This window comes from Puma concolor, chromosome A1, assembly GCF_028749965.1.
Source record: "Puma concolor isolate L17-30 chromosome A1, mPumCon1.1.hap2, whole genome shotgun sequence".
Taxonomy (NCBI): Eukaryota; Metazoa; Chordata; class Mammalia; order Carnivora; family Felidae; genus Puma; species Puma concolor.
This window is the reverse complement of record NC_141667.1, coordinates 121917806-121939949: the sequence shown is the minus strand read 5'-3', so window position 1 is coordinate 121939949 and position 22144 is coordinate 121917806. Positions and strand designations below refer to the sequence as shown.

At 43.2% G+C, this 22144-nt stretch overlaps 1 protein-coding gene across 1 annotated transcript in view; it reads left to right on the top strand.

Annotated features, from left to right (window-relative positions):
• ARHGAP26 (Rho GTPase activating protein 26) overlaps nt 1-22144 on the top strand; it is a 432059-nt gene that overhangs the window by 339878 nt on the left and 70037 nt on the right. The window contains exons 19-20 of the mRNA XM_086716387.1: nt 3258-3396; nt 17369-17522. Coding sequence (XP_086572513.1) covers nt 3258-3396; nt 17369-17522 — 293 coding nt within the window. The remainder of the gene's footprint in view (nt 1-3257; nt 3397-17368; nt 17523-22144) is intronic.

Here is a 22144-nt window from a genome sequence, read left to right as displayed (position 1 = left end):
GTCCGGCACTTTGCATTTTGGCGCATGAGAACAGCCCCATCAGAGCTCTTCAGCGGCCTGGGCCTGGCTCACATCGAGGCCCAGAGAGCTGGCCTTGGGGACTGTAGTTCTCACCCGAAATGGTGCTGGTTTCCCAAACAACTTTTCTTTGAAAGAAAGCTACCCGTGTGCAAGAATCAAATACTCTCCTATGTTCCCACATCTCTTCCTGCTTGGTGTGTATCAACATTGCTTTGGAAGCAATTTTTCACGCATCTGCCGAAATCCACGGCCTTTCCTCACAACTCAAGTCGTCTTTGTTTCCCCAGTGTTTCCTACAGTTTTTAGGCAGGAGTACAACCACCACATTTTTGGTGACAGTTGAAATTAATATGCGTATACATTATCTCTGTGCCCATTATAGTTGCGCGAAGAGCTCCAAAGCTTGGAGGCCAGACGTAAGGGGGCGGAGGCCTCTCACTAAGTCTGAATTCATTTTCAGATGTTTTCAGCTATCGGGATGGCCGAGAGGGCTGTACTTGAGGCCAGAGGCAGAGGGGTGCTAAGAGGCACCATTACCTGTTGAAATCTGTGCTTGTGGGTCTGGGGCATGGCTTCTATAGTGAAGATTGGCTGGGAAAAGCTGAGCTGAAAGAATGAGACGGCTGAAGAAGTGGAGAGTGCAGATGGGAGAAGCCACAGCCGTAGATTCCGGTTCCCACCCCTCTCCTGCTTTGCTGTGCAGCAGGTCAGGAAATCTCTCCCGTGGCACGCTCACCCTACTTTACATGCTGAATTGACCTGCGGCTTAGAGAGAGCTCACGTGAGTACCTAGCACAGCACCTGGCGTGCAGGCACGGATGATCACATACAGGAGCAAGGTTTACATGTCAGTGATATTCGTGTGCCATGAGGTGCTCACCCGGGAGTAGGCTCATGGCTCAGTGTTGTTTCGGGAACACAGTAAAGGGGAGAAAGCCTCTTAGAGGCTGTGGTCCTTGAGCTCATTAAGAACCATGGTTTCTTTTTGCTTCCCTCGCAGATACTCAGGAGACTTGTACATATATATGCATAGCGCTGGTACTTATTTTTAGGGGTGCCAATTCCTCTGGAAGCCAGGACGTTTCTGTTGTTTTTGCTTTAAGTCCCCTTCTCTTCTTACCCCCTCGCCCCACTTGAACTCAGCTATGTTGTGATTCAGTTTATTTTGTTGAAAATTCAGTCCCCTAGGGAAAATATGGTAATGCTGTTTTCAGACAGCTGTGTTTGGGAGCGAGACTGACTTAACCAGCTGGCTGGCATCATTGGAGCCCAAGGACTTGCCAGCCCATGGAGCGCAGCTGTCTTGGCTAAAATTCTCATCATTCTTATGACTTTGCTTTCTATATATCTGCTTCAGAGTTCTACTTTAAAATGTATGCACAAAGAAGAGAGGGCCATTAGTCTGTGGTGTGTCTAATGCCATCCATAGTTGAAGGAAGTGGGGTACCCCTACCTTTCTCTTGTTACTCATGATTGTTGAGAAAGAAGAAATCCAGAAGGAGGCTAGCTCCAGAGTGACAGATGATAATGAGTGGATCAATAAATATTGATATCTTAATACAGTGTGGTTGTCATATAACCATTAAGAATCACGTTTACCATTTTTTTAATGTTTATTTATTTTTGAGAGGCAGAGATAGCACAAGCAGGGGAGGGGCAGAGAGAGGCGGGGAGACACAGAATCCAAAGCAGGCTCCAGGCTCCGAGCTGTCAGCACAGAGCCCGACCCGGGGCTCGAACCCACGAACCATGAAATCATGACCCGAGCTTAAGTCGGATGCTTAACCGACTAAGGCGCACCAACCTATTTTTTAAACAAGGGAGAAACGTTGAAATATACTGTTAGATGTATGGGATACTAATATATGTAGATTATATAATCCCATTTAGGGAAGATGTTCTTTTGACATTGAGATAACTCACACAAAGCACTTAACATGGCACCTGGCATATGGCAGATGCCCAGTAAATCACAGCTACCGGATGCAAACTCTCCAGCCACGGGGAACACATTTACCTCGTGCAGTGCTAGACCCAGAGTCCTCGGTATGAAGTAAATGCTCGAAAGATCTTTCTTGATTGAATGAATTAGTGTGACTATTTTTATGTGTTTGAAAAGAAATCTAGAAAAACCGAGGGAGACAGCTTTCTGTGTTATCTGTGATTGTATCTATAGTTGTGGCAGTTTAACCTCTCTGCCTTGGTTCTTCATTATAAATGGTGAGGACAGTACCTGTTGCTCCAGATCATTGAGAATTGAATGAGCCACATGTAAAACACATGCAGTGACTAATCCCCAGGGAACTGACATTACATGGCGGCTACAGTAATCATGGCAAGCACTGTATAAGTGTAGCTGTTATCATAGTTCTATCAAACTTATATCTGTAAAAAGAGAAAAAATTGTCATGATTTTAGTCTATTGTTTTCTTCTTATTTTCCCTGGGACTTTTTTTTTTTTTTTTTTTTTTTGTGAAAGCTTAAAAGAAAAAAGTTCATAAGAAAACTCACATGTTTGTAGTAGTTACCTTTAAGTAGTGGAATTGGAAAAGTTGTTCTCTTTTTTTTCTTGATGCTTTTCTACATTTTCCAAATGTTAGTACTGGTTACATTTGTCATCAGCCTCCCCCACCCCCCCGCCTTTTAAATAAGAAAACACTCAGCATCAAAGATGATGCACAGCTCCTGAACTAGAAAGCAGGCTCCATCTAAGGATGACAGAGGACCCAGAACTGGTGCCCTGCTCTGGACTTCTTCTTGGAATGTTATTTAAATGCATGTTTCACATTCTAAGAAAGTTGTGAAGGAGTCGTTAAGAACTGGTCAATAGAACCAGTGAGGAAAAGTAAAGGGGTTTTGATTAATTGGTTCTGGACAAAAGGTAGTCAGAAAGCTCAAAGCCTTGGTAATAGACCATGGCTTGTATTTAGCACAATACATTCCCATTTCTCCTGGAAAGAACAACCGACAGAACATCAAGGGAAGTGACAGCAGAAGGGGCTAGAAATGGAAGGAAATAGTCCCCAATATCCAGGATATGCTTCTGAAAGAAAACGTTTAATATCATTTCTGAGAGACGTTTCAAGTGAAATCCTGAGCAAATGCTGGTGGTCTTTTCGGGTCTTTTTCTTGCTGATTCTTTCATACCACCAAGCTTTCGGTTGTGCTGGTCGGGGCCTGTGCTTGCTCCCCCACTCACAGCAGCGTGTGACCCTTTTGTGAAACTTTACTTGCAGATATTCAACACCGTGCCTGATATGCCTCTCACCAATGCCCAGCTGCACCTGTCCCGGAAGAAGAGCAGTGACTCCAAGCCCCCTTCCTGCAGCGAAAGGCCCCTGACGCTCTTCCACACCATGCAGTCAGCAGAGAAACGTGAGTCTCCTGCTCAGGGCCAGCAAGGTGCTCACGAGACGGCCCGTGCCACCTTCCACCTGCTCAGGGTGCACACCTCCCGCCTCTCTCTATGGGTGCCTGCCCTGCGTGTCCTTGAGGATGGTGTATGGCGGTGCCCTCGCAAGTTTCATTGCTGAGTAAGCCTGGTAGGACAGGAAGTAGTGTTAGGAGAATGAAAGACAAGGGCCACTTGCTGTTCAGGATTCTCTTTCCAGATCTCCTTTGGGCGAACAGCTGAGCATTGTTTCTTCCTGCTACACAGTAAGAGCTCAGCTCTGGCGTTACTGCCTTGGCCCCTTTTTTGTTAGCGGCTTCCACAGAACCAGTTTCCTTTTCTCAGTTTGTAATTAAATGCTTATTAGTGCAAGTCACATGCCCTACTGGACTGTGACTCTGAGGGCTGGCCCTTGCTTGGCTCATCCTTCTGCTCCACCTCACAGGGCCTGGCATGGAGCAGACACTTAATATATGTGTGAACTTAATTAATGAATTAATTAGAGAATAATGCCCTCTTTGTTCCAAGCAGTAGAGTGTTATCACCTCGGTTTGACTGAATCCTCTTTTCATGTCAGAACTGAGTTCTTTGCAGTTATCAGGCCACTGGGCCTTAAAATATCCAGGCTTATTTGAGCTTCTGTAATAAGAGAGCTGGGTGGTGGTGAGGGCTCCAGCTCTGCCTGGAGTCCCATCAGACCTGGGTTTTTGTGCCAGAAGCAATGCACGGGCAAGCCTTTTACCTTCTTGCAGCCTCCGTTTGCTCATCTGTGTAGTAGGAATAACAGTGCCTATCTTAAAGGGATTTGTTAAGGATTAAATGCAATTTTGCATTTAAGCATCTGGCACAAGTCCTAGACTTGGCAAGGGCTGAGAGCTGCCACTATTATTACTAGTTATTGTTTAATCACGTGCAAATACCAAGGCTAATTCTTTCATGCAACTGACGCTTAGACGAGGCCTGCAAGGGACTGGGAGTATACAAATAGGACCTTGTTTTTAAAGTGCTCACAGTGGAGTGAGGGGAATAGACAAGTGAATGGATCATGTAGGTCACCGCAGTAAGCACCTTCAGAGGGAGATACCCATTCACAGAGGCTGTGGAACATGTGACAGTTGAGAGCATGCACTGGCACCGGACTGCTTGGCTGCTAGCTCTGAGTCTGCCGCTCTCTGGCTGTGCACGATGTGGGCAAGTTAACTTGCATCTCGGGGCCTTGGGCTTCTCTTTTGGAAGACAGGGATACTAGTTTCTCCCTCACAGAGTTGTTGTGCAGATTAAAGCACTTCACACGGCACCTGGTGCACAATAAGTGCGTTTACTGGGGGGGGGGGGGGGGTGGAGGGGCGGAGGTGATGTTGTTATTGTTGCTGTTGTTGCCTTTATGAAGTACAGTAAAGGCACAGATCAGAAGAATCAGCCACTTGGCTTCGAAAAGGAGAGAAAATCCATATCTGGATTGGCATCTTCTTCTTCCTTACGAAAAAGCATTTCTTATCCCCTGTATTTCAGAAGTTATCATTCTGAAAACAAATATTCGCTGCCCCCAGAGTGTCACTGCATTTAAAGATGTCATACTATCCCATAAAATGGCTGGACCTTGGTGAATTTAGCACCCTTTGTGTTGTTTCAGATGTTTAGCTTTCATGAGTAAAGCCCCTGTTAATCTTTGTAGCTAAATCTGTTCATATACATGATCATTTCGTTAAGATAAATCCTGGAAGAATTTCTAGGTGAAAGGATTTGTATACTTTTGGGGTTTTGACCCCAATGGGGTTGAGTTCTCTTCAAACAATAGCCCGTGTTGCTCTTAAATACCTGGCTTGGGTCCTTCTCACTTCGGTCTGCACATGGCCTGGGCCCCTCTGAGTGTAGTAGGGAACACTTGGAACAGGACTGGTCTCACCCATATCTGCCATGAACAGGGCATTAGGCTGTGGAGGGGTGTGTTCCTCAGGTGTCCAGGAGAGTGACAGTCACCTCGTTTTGTACTAAGCAATGAGCAGTGTAGGTTAGGATGGAAGCAGAAGCAGCTTGGAAGCAGGTCTACAAGCATACTCTGGGAGCATGTAAGGAAGAAGATGGAGATGAGGAGAAAATCAATTAGATCCTGACTCAAGATTAATTTTTATCACACGAGCCAGAGGATGAAAGTTAAGGATGTGTGAAAACAGGTGCATCTAAGCCGCAGACCGAGCTGTTATGTCCCTGTCTGCACCGTGGATGGAAGCATGGAAGATGGGAAGACAGTGAAGCAGCTTATCTTTCTTCCAAATGTTAGGAAATGCGCCCTGGAAACAGGACTGGAACTTCCATACACTCAAATATTTCAGGGGCACTTAGCTTTCTTCCCTGTCTTGGAGAAGAAACATTTCCATTGAAAAGAATGCGGGTGTGCATATATTCATAGACTTCTTATGGTTTGTTTTGGAAATTGCTTTTTTCTTGAGAAACTAGAAATGACATCCATGCTGGCTTGGAAAGTGCCATAGGAGGGGTTGAGTGAGTTGATGCTGGAAGGGAAGACTGGCCAGGAGCTGGAAGGTTTTGTGAGCACCCCTCACTGTTAGATGAGCAGGTGACCGGGCACTGTCTTGCTTGCACACAACTTACCCTTCCCTTTGTCTATCTGTGGATAAAGATAGAAGGCTACTTTATCAAAGCACTTTGCTGAATTTACTCTGTAGAATTAAAATACAAATAAATACTGCAGGTAATTGGTGAGGGAAAAATTTGTGTATTTCCATATGGTGATGTTTTTCAGTTTAAGGAACTTTGGCTACTTAGTCACTTCCCAAACTCGAGTCATTTGCATAGACCTTCATTTACTCTTTGGCCCTCAACCACATAATTCATATGCTTTTGTTTGAATACATTTCTTTAAATTGATCTTAAAGCCTCTGCCTTCTTTTTTTTTTTTAATGTTTTTTTTTCAACGTTTATTTATTTTTGGGACAGAGAGAGACAGAGCATGAACGGGGGAGGGGCAGAGAGAGAGGGAGACACAGAATCGGAAACAGGCTCCAGGCTCTGAGCCATCAGCCCAGAGCCTGACGCGGGGCTCGAACTCACTGACCGCGAGATCTTGACCTGGCTGAAGTCGGACGCTTAACCGACTGCGCCACCCAGGCGCCCCAAGCCTCTGCCTTCTTTACATGGCTTCATCCTACTTAGTAAAATCTCTAAAAATGTGAATTTTATGGTCTCACTGTTTTACTTTCTAATATACATTAAACATGTAACCATTAAAATAAAGATAAAGACTTCTTACTTCTCACCTGTGAGATTTGTACTACGGTTTGGAGTCCACAGATAGTACTTTGAATTTTTGAGTGACTCCTTTCCTTTCTCTTAATGTAAATATGTGAACTCAAGTTTGTTTGGACTAGAATTGGGTTCTGATACTGTCATTTGGCTGTTCTGTCACTGGGGGTGTGCACTCTTCACCTGTTACTTCCATGCTGTGCACTTTCAGTTCCTGTGACACCTGTCCAGCTTTGGTGTGACCTTACCTTTCTTCAGGTTCTGGCCACAGAGCAAAACTTGTTACAGGCATTGTTCTTGTGTGGACACAGAAGCACATCTTCACATAACCCTTCTGTACCTTGATTTTTGGCAGATGATGTTTTTCAGAACCCCATTTCCTCTTACTTCCTCCTGAATTCAGTTACACTTTTCCCCTCACTGATGTACTTGCACTTGAGAATTTTCTCTGTATTCCATTGGTTAGCCCTCTCTTCAGTCCCTGTTGAGATGCTTACTGGGCCTAAAACTCCTAGCGTAGCTCACTTGGCTGCTTCCTTTGAGAGGTTCCAGTTGTTGATTGTCAGCGCACGTTTTTCTCTCCCCTCTCTGCATTGCCCCCACTCTGTGCAGAAGACGTTTGTCTTAGACGCAAATTTCTGCCAATGCTCTTGGCCTCAGGTTGCAGGTTGTCTCCCTTTTCCTGGAGAGGAAGGTCCTGAGAGTCATCTTGGGAGTTCATAGGTTCAATCCTCTCTCTTTGTACTTCAGGCTCCTGGAAGCATGTGGCATATTAGCTGATGCTCCTGGATATGGGTCTTGTTTTCCAGAAGGAGTTTCTTCTTCTGTGGAAATAGACCAGTTGTGTCCCACACACCTCCATAAGATTCTTCAGCTTTAATCTTATGGGTATTAGTGGAATCTTCTCCCAACAGCATTTCCCCTTTCCCTAAAGGTAGAGATCTCTTTACGGTAACCGTGTTCTCTTCCCAGAATGAGGAGTTGGGTGCTTTCTCCTACTCTCTTTTGGGTAGCGACTTTGGTCAGTTCCAAGGCAGCACATGACTCCTCGTAGACAATCAATGTGTGGTGAAAGTGGGACTAGGAATGTAATGGGAACAGTCTCTGAGACTAAAACTTTGTGGAAGGGTACCTGGGTGGTCAGTAAGTTGAGCATCCGACTTCAGCTCAGGTCATGATCTCAGGGTTCATGGGTTCAATCCCCTCATCGGGCTCTGCACTGACAGTGCCGAGCCTGCTTCAAATTCCCTGCCTCTCTCTCTCTCTCTCCCTGCCCCTTCCCCATTTTCTCTCCCTCTCCCAAAAAATAAACAAAAATTAAAAAAAAAAAAACTTTGCAGAAAAGAAGAAAAGGAATTGATGGGGAAAAACAGGATTTAGAAACATAGCAACAAATACAAGCCACTTCACATTGTTAGTGAAGAGGGACCAGAAATCCAAGTTGTATATAGGTGGTCAAGGAATGCTTCCTGAAAGGTAGAATTCCGAGTAAGATGCTAAAGGAAATGAGTCATAGTCTCACACAAAGGACAGAAGGGTGGCTGTGATGCTCTGCACAGGGAACAGGGAATGGTCTTTCTATAAGTAGCAGAGGGTAGCTCTTGTCTCTCGGACTGAGGATTGTGGAAAGGTATGTTCCCAAATTGAACTTACAAAACATTCTCCCACAGAAATCAGATTTTTGTTAATGTATGTTAAATATATATATACATACATATATGGCACTTTAATTTATCAAGTGGTTTCTCATGCGAAGCACTGTGCATAGCAACACCTCACTTAATCTCCAACATTACACAGGTACTGTCCGCGTTTGCGACAATGAAGGAAGATAAAACTTATATTAAATAACGTACTCAGGATCACACAGCAACAAAATAGGTTTGAATCCAGTTGTTGAGACCTCAGAGCTACACTATTAGCCAGTGATGATTCTGCCTTCTGGTTTCAACTTGGGGGGTTGTTCTTAAAGAGATGTGGTTCTGTGTGCTTTTGTGACCTAGCCTGCAAACCCCTTAATTCTAAGGGGAAGTATTTCCAGTTCTGCTTATGAACCTGGAGTCTACATTTCCCTTAAGGGAGAGATCTGCCTGTACAGAGCTGGGGGTGGGATGGGAGTGGAAGGCTGATGTGGAAGGATAAACAATGCATCTGATGAAGAACCTTGAGACCAAGTTGGATCTGAACCTCATTCAGTAACAACAACAATCAAAGTTAAAATTATTATGCCTCACCCAACATGCCAGACAGCCTGCTAAGTGCATCAGTATCTTACTTCCTTCTCACAACTGACCGTCACCCAGTGAGGCAGGTCCCCCCTATCCACACTTCACAGACAAGTAAACTGACGCTCCAGAGGTTAAGTAGTCACACAGTTGGTAAAGCACTGAGGAGGAATTTGTACCCAGGTGATGTCCCTTCCCCATGCCAGGTTGTCTCCAAAAGGGTGCCTCTGTCAGTTCTTCAGCCACGGAAGTGAAAGTCTTTCTAGACTGAATTACAGAAGCAGTAAAAGCCATCTGTCCTAGCATCTAGCGGTGCCATGGGGGCACTTGGACCATCTTAAATGGATTCCTCAATATGCACACCAGCAGGCAGCAGCCCCTCTAGATCTCGTACCAACTATGCAGAGAGCAGGATGTGTTCAGCAGGACCTTTCATTTGCTGGGCCAAGGTAGTCACTATGATTTGCGATCACAGAACACATGCGTCACGGTTTTCACAACTGTGCTGGCAAATGAATGGTATCAAAGGAGATGACTGTTTAATCTGTAAGGTGCCCCACGGATAACATCCTGCAGCAGAAATCAGAGCGCTATCTCCAGGTGAAAGGTACTGACATAGAAGCTGTACTTTTGCTGGACAAGTGTAGGAGGTGGAGCCAGAAGGATTAGAGGGAACCAGCAACCAGATCTAGTGCCTTTTAAAGTTCTTCCAAGAGATGACGAGGTGACATTTATCACTGATTTTTGTCTCAGATTTTTAGTGCTTACACCAAGGTGTTGAAACCTGTTTCTTGGAACAGTGGTTCTTACACTTGGTGTACATTGGACTTGTGTAAGGAGCTTGTTAAAAATACGGATGCCTGGTCTCCTCCCAGGTACGTTCTGAATCAGGAGATCGTGACTAGAGCCCAGGCATTGGTATTTTTTAAAGCACTCTGGTGATGCTGATGCCAGCTGAAGTGAGAGAGGCACACACCTGGGGAAAGGAGGGACAGTCAAGGCTGCTCATTTCTGTCCCTCCCAGCGCATGTCTTTGACTCTCTGTTGAGGTTTGTGACAGCCTGGTGTGGTGGTGGAAAGCAGGGGTTCTCCAGTCACACTGCATTGTTTCAGGCCATCCCTGTGACCTAGCAGCTCTGAGACCTAGAGTGCATTAGTTTCCCTTTCTGAACCTCCATTTGCTCATCTGCAAAATCGATCACTAATAATAGCTTCCTTGGAGGGCAGTTACCATGATTAAGTGAACCAGTGCAGGTGCATGTAAAGTACTTGACACTGGGCCTAGAACGTAGTAAGCACCTAATAAATGTTAGTTACAATTGTGATGATTATCATCAGACTATAGTTTTACGTTACATTTGACTGAGGAAATACTCCCTCTGTGTATCTTGCAGATTCCAAAGGAGAAGCCCATATGTGAGAGTAATGCAGAGTCACCCTGGCCCCAGAGAGAGCTCTTCTGGTGCTTGAATTCACATATATCAGCAGCTAGGATGAGTTGTGTAGCATTGGTGGGTCTGGGGAGTGGGAATAGATTCTTGGGCTTTGTTTTACACGGATCACCCTAACATGCTGCTGGAATTATAGCTCTCATTCTCTTAGCTAATATAATTCATTTTGGACCCTTTCCCAGACAGACCCAGTGAGAGGTTAAGAATTCAGCTCATATACTTCTCATTTGTGTCTTCCTGGTTGAAAAATAACTGGGAATTCATAGTATTCAAAGGCTTATCGCATAATGTCTTTCTCCCAGCACTCCAAGCTGCGGCTTGTGCGTTTTCTCAGGTTGCCTCTGCAGATCCTGGGTGCTTTGGCCACACGTGTTTGTATTGGCAGGTGATGTGTTTATCCACATGGATTCCTACTGTCACACAGACTGTAAGGTATAACGTGGCTCTTGGCTTCATTATGCATGATGACCACGTGTGACTGAAAACCACATAGTTGATGTGGCCATTTGAAACAATGATGCCCTGGAAAGCTAATGGCAAGCAAAAAGCTCAAAGTAGATCATTAAATGAAAAACAGCATGTTACAGGCTTCTGTCTCTGGCTTTATCACTAAGTGAACAAAGCAAGTAACTCATCCGTAGTTACGATGCTATACTATTTTGTTAGAAGTATATATGTGTATGTTTCTATGTATAGAAAATTTGGACATTGACATACCAAAATAAGTATGGAATATTTGCATGCTTTTCTATACTTGAGAAGTTGGAGAGGAATGCATCTTTATTATGTATTGACTAATTTTTACATCATTAAAAACAAACTACCTATTCACACATTTTTTTTTTACTATCCCAAGCCCATTTTTCAATGAGTCATGGTATAAAAATAAATATTATCATTTTCTGTTTGCTAAACATTAATAATATAAGCATTCTGTAGTGGATTCCCTCACTTATCAGGGAACCAGAGATTAAATGAAGAATGTCCCTACTCCAAAGCAAGTGCTCAGCTGGGGTGGGGGGGGGGGGAAGGCTTTGTTGTACATAGTAGATTATCTGTTTAACTCTGATCCTTCAACCCCCGGTTCAGCCGTATGTAGACGTTCGTTCCTACATTGTGGTTTTGGAAATGGTGTTGTTTCGGGGGTGGGCTTCCCCATGTGCCTGCAAGCCTCTTTCCTGTGAATCATTTCAATCCTGGGCCAGCTGCAGTGATTCCCCCATTCTCTCGTGAAATGCAGTTTTATTGGCATTTTTTCCTTTTGCAGAGAAAAGGGTTATTATGAGCACCATGACTAGGAAATAAGTCAGTCACTCTACATAGGACCAAAATTGGTAGTTTTTGCTGAGGACAACCTGCCAAAAGTTGTAATAGCATGTACTATGTCCTATGGTCAGAACAACAGATCGACCACATTTTGTACTTATCAATACGCTATTTAGTCCCTCACTGCCCAAACTGCTTTTTAGGGCTGTTTTTTGAAACATTGCCCAAAATGTTATGTGCCCAAACACATTGCTCAGACTGCTTTTTCAGATTATTTTTATCATAGGGACTGACACTGGGTCAACATGAAATCATACCACCTCAGATTTTAGTGTGGCTTGGCACGCCACTGTTACCAGGAAGAAAAACTACAAGGGAAAAAAGATTGCTTCAGAAAGTCTGATTCTAAGCTTCTCATGTACTTGGGTGTTTCCCAGAGATGAAAAACTCAGAAATTACTGTGCACTCATCATTTTTTATTGCAAAATTCATTAAGCTGCCATACTGTTATCATCCTATCTTGTCAAGATGATACATTGCAGACTTCATTGCAAAACTTTAATAAGCAGGAGAAAGTACACCTCTCTCCCTGCCACAGCAAGGGAAAGCCTCTGGGTATATTGCTTTTGTCTTAGTATTTTTTGTCTCAAGTCTGTGTCTTTGCAGAACTCCCGTCAGTCTGGTAACTCCCTTTCCTCCTTGTTTGATCGTGTACACAGCGTGTTCCCTCCTTTGGGCTCTGGGTATCATGAGATGCTCTTAAAGAACTTTTCTCTCCCCTCTTTTGACATCTAGGTCTCAGACATCACGGAAAGATGATGTTAGCCCATATTCTGACAGACATCCACGCCTGGTGGGAAACCTCCCCCGGAGTGACGTTGCAAGTCTGTGTTTCCTATTTATCCTCCCACTCTGTGTATTCAGTGGGCTGGAGTGTCGACGCTTGCCAAGACATGCGAATTCGGTTTGGTGCTGCGTGTGCATTCCTGGCCTTGTCTCTGGGTTCCATGATAAACACAGACCCTGCCTTTTGTGTGGGGGGTGGGGATGGGGAGGGAGTGTCATTAGAGTGAGCAGGAGTCACTTGGTAAATATGGAAAGTGAGGTTGCTTAGCTCCCAGATTTCCATGGCAACCCCCAGAACAAGTACAATATCACCAAAATTATTCTGTGGCTTTCTTTTTTTAGTTGCAGTGATTTGGTTGCATAGTCCTATTTTTCCGCTCCTGATTTGTACAAAAAACACAGACTCTGCCCACTATAACCATTACTTTGGTTTCAAGGACATTAGTGGTGCCTGTCTGAAGCACCTGAAAATTCAGTCACACAGAACTGCCTCTTTCTGTGCTAGCAGAATACGCTTTGATGGCTTTTGGTCACCTTACATTTATTATTTGCCCTGTAACCACTCATGGAGCTTTAGTGTACATTATGCATGGGCCAGGTGCCAGGAATGTGTGACTGATGCTTACCTCACAGATCACTGTAACAGACCCTGGAGGGGTTCTTTGTGGGCATGCATGCCCCTGCCCTGAGTGGTTTGAATTTCTAAGCCCTAAGACCACATCTGGTTTATCACCCTTCGTAGAACATATGTTCATAAAAACATCCAGTGCTCACCCACACGTGTTTACAGTTGTTTGGGGATTTATTTTATCATTTCTTTGCTCCAAGCCCTTGTTTTCTGTGACTAAAATGAAGAGAGATTCTTGTTGACAAACATGTTTAAAGAAAGCAAGCATCCCCATGGACTTCAAGCAGTTTAGGAATACTCCTGAGTTGTGGGCATTCTTTTTCTTTTGGTCATTTAAGTGGTTCTCTCTGATCCTGTTGATTTGACTCATAACTGTTGTTGTTTTTCTTTTTCAATCCACTAGCCTGTAATTTCCTTTTCTTCAGCAATGTAATTGTCATCAATCCTTCTTAGACCTTCTGATGACGATGCCGGAACTGGCCTGAATCATCAGTGTCTCAGACAGGTCCAACTCTGATATTTGAACAATTTGGTTAATTTCATTTTTAAAAATTGTGTTTTCGGCTGCCTGTTCTCATTTTTTTCTATTAGGGCAAGTACTCATTTGCCCACCTGACAAAGATCCCCCTGTTGGGAGTGACATTACTGAACCATGTTCTCTTTATATTTTAATTCATAGCAAATGTTCTAGAATATGTCTTGGTATAATTTGCCATAACCATTAAAACATTTGATTGGCTGTTGATTTTACTCTCCACCTCTTTGCTGGACTAACTTTGACTGTCCTGCTCATCTTCAGTGAAACACCTGTCAGTGTTTCAGCTCAGAAGTCTGCCTATACCTAGAAGCTCTCATTCTCACTATTTGAGGTCTCGTGTCCAATAAAACGGTAGTGGTCTTGCGGTCAAAGAGTGCCAGGTTTCCAGATTTCCTTACCATGGGCCCCATCGAGGCTTACCAGTAACAAACAGTCCGACTTTTGATATGTATATTTAGCTTTCTTGACTGCAGAACTATGAAGTTTTATGATTAAAATTTTTGTATCTTCTTGTTGGACAAAGGACTCATTTCCTTGATCTTTTGCCTTTGTTGTCATTTTGATATAGGTTATGCCATATTTGTAAGGTTCAAGATACCTAATGTAAATTGAAATAGAATCTCCAAAAGGATTTATTTTCTAAAAAAGAATTCTAATGACCTCCACTGAATGAAATACTGGAAATCCTCAATTTCAATTTGGGGGTAGCCACTCATTTAATTCTCTTGGCTTTCAAGTCCAGGCAGGGTCAGGCTCTCACTGTCCATCCCTGTCCTTATTCCCATGTGGGTTCATTTCAGACACATGTCAGTTTCCATATGTAGCAGTCTTCTTGCTTCACTCGTTGAAAAAGCCAAAAATTTTACCTAAGTCCCATTTGTAGAATGAGATTCTTAAATGAGTGTTAGGATTCTGATAAAATGTTTGATAAAGCAAAGCATCTTTTTTTTTTTTTTAATATAACTTCTTGTCAAGTTGGCTAACATACAGTGTATACAGTGTGCTCTTGGTTTTGGGGGTAGGTTCCCGTGATTCATCGCGTGTATCCTGGGTGTTGCAAAGATCTTTATCTAATTTTTTTTCAGTTGTGATTTCAGAGTTTTATCTGTCCAGTGTTTGTTTAATCTTAAGGTGCTTACAGTCTATCAACTAAGGTAGACATACAAACACATGAATAAGTGCAAGTTAATAAATACTCTAATATGCATCTGACTTAAATACCTGGCAGTTAGTGTAGGGGTTCACTGTCAATGCCAGTCATTGCCAATACTCGGTAAGTACTTAATAAACATTCATTGAATAGATGAAAATTGAAGAAGATTCTCTCTTAGATACTTTCTTTTCCTAATGGATAGTAAGCAGGAGAAAAAAAGTCCCAAAAATATTTTAGAAAGCAAATGTATTTTTATAAAGGCATTCTTTTTAATTTATAGAATCATAGCCCTCTTATGGGCAACTAAATATAATCACAGGAGAGAGATCAACTGTGGTAATACTCTTCTATTTCCTGCAAATTCAGAGAATTACATCATGCAAACTTGTCCTCAAGCTAGAGTTAATAAAACTATTCATCTCTCCTTGCCTCTGAAGCAGAAATTGACTCCATTGAACCCCAGAAAGGTATCATCTCTAGTCCCCTTTTCTATATGGTGGTCTTGGGCTTCTCACAGTCTTTCAGAAATCTGTATAAGAGTATTTTGGTCAAAGGAAAGTTTCACTTAGCTGATTCATACTGGCAAGTGGCATATCCATTTTCTCAGTGATCCTCTATATGTAATTTTAGAGTTGTTTTTCTTCCTGATAGCAAGTTCCCATTTAAAGGCCCTGGTAGTTTTCCTGCAACTTGGCTCATTGTAACTCTTTCAGTTTCTCTTTATTTGTTGTTGTTTCTGTTGGAATTGAAGCTCTTGAAATAGGAATAGTTCTAAATCTCAGGAATCAGGTTAATAATCTCCTTGTTTTTGAGATGTACTTAGAGTTCAGAAATGTCCCAAAAGCCTCACAGGATTTTTTGACTCTTAAAGGTTTTTACTCTTATAGGGTGTTGTGGTTTTTGATTCTTCTATAGGGTTTTGTGAGGGTTTTTTAAAGTTTATTTATTTTGAGAGAGAGAGAGAGAGAGAGAGAGAGTGTGTGAGCAGTGGAGGGCCAAAGAGAGAGATAATCCCAAGCAGGCTCTGCCCTGTTAGCACAGAGCCCAATGCAAGACTTGATCTCAACAAACCATGAGATCATGACCTGAACCGAAATCAAGAGTCAGTCACTTAACTGACTGAGCCACCTAGGCGTCCCTCTTCTATAGGGTTTTAAACATGGCATTGACAATTTGCCAAGGTATTAGGGGCTTCAGGTGTGTGTGTGCGTGTGTGTGTATGTGTGTGTATGTTTGTGTATTACATGTGAAAATTACTCTAACATCATCTCATAAGCATAATACATTTGTATGCACATGACTAGTGCAAATGGAAAAATATTTTTTATCACATCAGTCTCTTTATTGCCTAAAGAGACCTGAGTTTAAATGTCACTGTCTAAACTACCATGTCAATGAGTCCAGTCTGTCTTCTTAGGGACATGGTATACCTCTGGCTTGTTTCAAAGGTCCAGTGTGCATTAACCCAGATACACTATTTCCTGATAAGTGAGTTGATTGTCTGCAATGGCAGCTGATTTCATTATGGTGTATCTGTATTGACTGTGGGACAAGAATGACCTTCCAAGTCTCTAATATTTTTGCTACAGCAGTGGTGTCTGTACCATTTAGCTAAATCGTCCCCCCAATTTTATCTTCATCACATGATTCCAAGCTTTTAAGGATGGGAAGAAAAAGAACATTATTTTCTTTGAATAGTGTTCTGCAGCTTACAAAATGCATTCTTGCATATGATCCCACTTGATCCTCATGAACTCCTCAAGCTGTGCAAAGCAGCCGTCCTTCTCCCCATTTGATAGATGGGTTAACCAAGAAACAGAGTGAAAATTGCCTGAGGCCACTCAGCCAGTCAGGAGTGGAGGCTTCAAGAGAACTCTGGTTTCTTCCTTACCAGCTTAGTAATACTCTCTAAGCCCAAATATAACTGCGTGGACTGTGTACTTGGTGTTTTATATGCAGACTACTCTGTAGCCCTTATAGATCTGTTAATCAAAGAACTAACTTGAAGCTAGACATCAAATACATGGAGCTGGAGACAACCCAGAAAGGTCTGTCTTTGGCGTGGTCAGGAATTTACATTGCAGAGTCATAAGAAAGTTGATGGCCAAGGTGAAGATATTTTATAGTGAGGTGCTGTAGAATTGGAGGTAGGACGTGGCCCTGGCAATTAAGACCAGACTGGGGGCAAGAGTTTTAGAATAAAAGGTGAATGGCACAGAAACCAAGGGGATCTGTTTGAATGCAAGGGGCTGTGAAGGCTGCTCTGTTCTGCCCATCTGCCAGTCAAATGAAGACACACAATTCATAATGCAGTGGTAGGACCACGAGGAAAATGGGTGGTCCATGTTGTCGGGTTTGGGGGGGTGCGGGGGGGGGTTGCTCCAAAGTTGAAACTCATGTGTTTTCCTGTTTCCTTTCCTCTTCCTTTTCTGCCTGTAATTCCTACCCTTTCCTATGTCTCTTTCTTAGTTTTGTTGAGATCTCAATCCATTCTCATGATTGCTAAGTTTTTGTATATATGTAGGAACAAAATATCCCTATGAAATAATAGTGATGTGGGGCTCCTGGCCTTTTTTTTCCCACAGAGGAACAAAGAAACAGCATCATCAACTCCAGTTTAGAATCTGTCGTCTCATCAAATGCAAACAGCATCCTTAATTCCAGCAGCAGCTTACAGCCCAACATGAACTCCAGTGACCCGGATCTCGATGTGCTCAAACCCACCCGGCCCAACTCGCTGTAAGTATGATATACGGCTGCCTGCCACACCGTAGGCCCTTGCTGAGCTATTCCACCTGGAATTGGCCCTCTGGCCCCATCTGACTCTGAGCATTGTCCCGTGAACATGATTTTAACCTTCTTCCTAAGTGTGGAGCTTGGCTAGTTTGTTGTGGATTTTTTTAAGCATCATCATCTCAGAGGGGAATCATTATTCTTAGCATACCGCTTCTTGGCCTTGGTGATCTTTGATTTACCATCCTGCTGAGGTGGCTTTGGTGATGGCTACTGACTGTGCTGGCTGCTGGGCATGAAAAGCGATTTCTTTTAGTTTTACAAAACATCCAGGCACTGTAGTAACTCAGAAGATCAGTAGCCAAGTCTGCTTCTCTCATTTATGTTGTCTTGGTTTCCCTTCTCCCTGATGATGTGGAGTATGTCCAGTGCTACCTCTGTGTCTCCTTCTAGAAAGAAGAGCTCTCCAGTAGCCCTTTGAGTTTCCAGATCCTCAAACCTTAGCATGACTGTGATCACATATCAGAGGCTAGAAAAGAGAAGAATCTTTGTTACTTCACCTTTGGGTGGTAAACACCCATAGCCCAGAACAGGCAGTTTTGGGGCTGCTTGTCCAGTCCTCCTCGGAAAGTAGATCCACTGTCTTGCGGTTTCCTCCCAAATTGCCTAGCATGCTTCCTCAGACCAACGCATAAATCCTGTCAATCGGAGCCTTTGCAGAAAGTATGTGAGGCCATGACCAGCACAGCTGGACCGTCAGGCTAGAGTTGTATAAGACTCGGGAAAAATGGAGCTGACCTTGCCTTTCTCTAGTAAAAATAGTTTGAGGTTCAGCCACAGATTGCCTTCAGAGCAGTCATTGCACTTAGTGAGTCACCAGGATACGAGAACCTTCTCCTACCCCTCTCCGTGCCTTGGTTGCATCCTCACACCCTGCCATTCTATGTCTCTAAGATATTCACGGTTTGTAGAGCTGCATAATGGGTCCAACAATTTTTGCCTTGGAGGAGACTAAGGGATATTAAGGCTTGGGGGTGGGGCTGGGGAAAGAACTCTAAAGTGGACTTAAGGGGTGCTTACACTGCAGATGAAACAGTAGCATCAGATGAAATCATACACTGGGAAAATAATGGTCTGTTTTCAGTGGTCGGCAGCTTTAAATCCTACCTCGATGTTCAGGAAATGGAATTACTTCCCTGTTACCTGGTGGGAAATACGGTTATTCACCAAGAAGTATACCAGTGCCTCAAGAGCTCAAAATAATTTAACTTGTTCAGCTTATGGGTGGTGGGTCTCTTCTGCTTCTCCACGGCCATGCTTGCCTGTGGAGGCTCTGTGTCTTGCCGTCTGGCTCTGTCAAGCGCTCCTCTATCTGCTTTCGTAGACTTGAAGGACATTCTGGTTTCTTCTTCCTCTCTCTTCCCCTCTCCCCATTTTGTCCAAACTTCTGTACCTGTCAGTAACTGATGTGATTGGTTGCTCAGCATGAGCGAGGTTGAATTTCTAGCCCAGGTTGCTTACTGTCCCCTGATGGTAGCCAGCAGAACCAATTAGTGGTCTTTAATCTTTGTTTTAAGTAGCTGGGAGCCCCCTGAGTCATCACTGAGTATGGTATGTCCGAAGGGACTGCTTTGGCAGCAAAGTGATAAATGGGACAGTGTTTTTTTAAACAGGTCCTGGAGCAAGGAACTTTGGATTTTTATTTTTCAGTTGTCTAGATGTGATTTGTTTCACATAAAACACTGGGGGTCACTCTGCCTGCCTCACACCATCCATAGTGACTGTTCCCTGCCTGCTGCACAATTTGGGGGCTTTCCCAGGGAAGGAAGGGTGATGCCAGGAACAATTGGACTTTGTTTGACTTTCAAGGAAAGTTGGATGTAGGAGTGTGGAGGTTTCCAACAAGACTGCTCTCCTTCTAGGCTTCTAGTGAACACCTTCCTGATATCAATAAGTCTTGAGCTCAAGGCTGTTCCTGAAGTAGAAGCAGTATTGATAGTGGCACTGACACCAGAGTTTGCCACGGCCCTGAACAGGGGCCACACGAAAGGCCCTGTGAGCTCTACAGCAGGTTCACTGACCATTTCTGAAACCCAAGGCAGTGAGATGCCATTTCCAAGTCTGTGCTGCCTTCATTTTTCCTGCCTGTGATTTGCTTGGGTGGACTATGGACAGAAACTAGGCAATCCTGGCAACAGAAGCCACAATACTTTGCCTAAGAAAACTAATTCTGAGAAGCCTGTCAGCACGGTATGCCATGGTGATTGGGCTCAGTCACAACCAGCGGAGACCCTGGGGAATGAAAGGGTCCATTCCCTCCATCATTGTTCACTTTAAAGTACACAGAGATCCTTGAATGGGAACACTTAATGATGCAGATGAAAACAGAAAACAAAGTCGGGGGTGGGGGATTACCATTAGTTTGAATATTAATTAGGCATAAGGTGGGGAACCAGTCACCAGAAGCTGTCTGTTCTCCTTTTTATTTCATATATTTGCTTTTCATTGTTTTCATAATGACTGGAACGGTCATTATGACCGTGTAATAGTCATAATGAAAGGAACATGCTTTGTGACTCAGCATCCTTTGGGACCACATTTTGCTGTCTCATTGGTAAAACTTTCCTAATTCTCCAAGGAGATCAGGGCCCTCTTGTTTGTGTGGGCATAATGCTAAATCAGGCATCAAAATTAGAGATGCACCATTCGAGCCATGCCAGGGCAAGGCTGCAGTGTTTGCATCTTTGGCAGACCTCCTAAAATGTACCCATCTCTCCTGAAGATCAGAAGACACCTAAGTCAGGACCAAAGTCCAGTCTAAAATTGTCAGCAACTATTGCTGATCTACTGTGTGGCCAGACCTTTGCTAAGCTACCAGGGGTAAAAGAGAAAAAGAGGATTTTTGGCCTTCCCAAGAGTTTATAAAGTGTGTCTGAGGAGGGAGGACCATGTATATGGCAGTGCTAAGTGGGATTTATAGTGCATAAGTGCTTTTAGAGTTTACCAACTTTTTTTTTTAACATGTATTTATTTTTGAGAGATAGAGACAGAGTAGGAGTAGGGGAGGGGCAGAGAAAGAGATACACAGAATCCAAAGCAGGCTCCAGGCTCTGAGTTGTCAGCAGAGAGCCTGATGTAGGGCTTGAACCCATGAACTGTGAAGTCGTTATCTGAGCCAAAGTCGAACGCTTAACCTACTGAGCCACCCAGGAGCCCCCAGAGCTCACCAACTTTAAACTGATTATGTTGAGTACACGCGCCAGTGAGAATATCGGAAAGGGTGGCTAGATGAAATGTGAGGTTGGCGTTAGCTAAGATTTTATAGATCAAAATGGATGGATGAAGGTCATTGCAGGTAAGGGGGAATGAGGGAGGCAAAGATGATCCACAGTGGAGAAAAACAGCCTACAGACGTGCATGCTGGGAGAAAGGGAGCTTCCTTTCTCCCCTACCACTACCACCAAAAAACAAAACAAAAACAACACCTACTAAGCCAACATTTATTTATTTATTTGTTTGTTTGTTTGTTCATACTTAAGCAATCTCTAAACCCAACATGGGGCTTGAACTCATGACCTTGAGATCAAACCAACTTGTCGTGCTGGAACAACTAGACATCCACGTGCAAAATAGGTAGGTAGGTAGGTAGGTAGGTAAGTAGATAGAGATACAGACTTGATACCTTTCAAAAAATTAACTCAAAATGGATCATAGACTGAAACGTAAAATGCAAAACTATGAAATCTCTAGAAGATGACCTAAGAGAACATCTAGGTGACCTTGGGTTTGGCAATGACTAGGAACATAATCCATGAAAGGAAAAACTGGTAAGTTGGACTTCATTTAGGTTAAACACCTATGCTGTATGAAAGATACTATTAAGAAAAAGAAAAGCCAAACCCAAAATAGGAGAAAATATTTGCAACACACATCCCTGATAAAGGATCGGTGTGCAAAATATATACAAAGAAATCTTAAAGTTCGGTAATAATTCAACAAACAGCCCAATTAAAAACTGGGCAAATGATCTGGATGGGCACCTCACTAAGGAAAACATTTAGAGGTAAATAAGCATATGAAAAGATGCTCAACATCTTAGGTCATTAGGGAATCGCAAATTAACACAATGAGATCTCTCTGTACACCTGTTAGAATGCCTAAAATCTAAAACAGTGACACCACCAAATGCTATTAGGATGTGGAGCAAGAGGAATTCTCATGCGTTGCCAGTGGGAATGCAAAATGAGATACCCCCTTTGAAAGACAATTTGGCAGTTTCTTAGAAAGCTAAACATAGATTTCTCCTACAACACGGTCCAGCAATCACACTCCTCAGTGTTGACTCAAATGAGTTGAAAACTGAAGTTCACACAAAAACCTGCCCATGAGTATTTATAGCAGCTTCATTCATAATTGCTAAAACTTGGAAGCAACTAAGGTGTTCTTTAGTAGGTGAGTGTATAAACCAACTGTGGTACATCCAGACAATGGAATATAATTTGGTGATAAAAAGAAGTGAGCTGTGAAGTCATGAAAGAAGCCACTCTGAAAATACTACAAAATGGTATGATACCAAATATCTGACCTTGTGAAAAAGACAAAACCATAGAGTCAGTTAAGAGATAAGT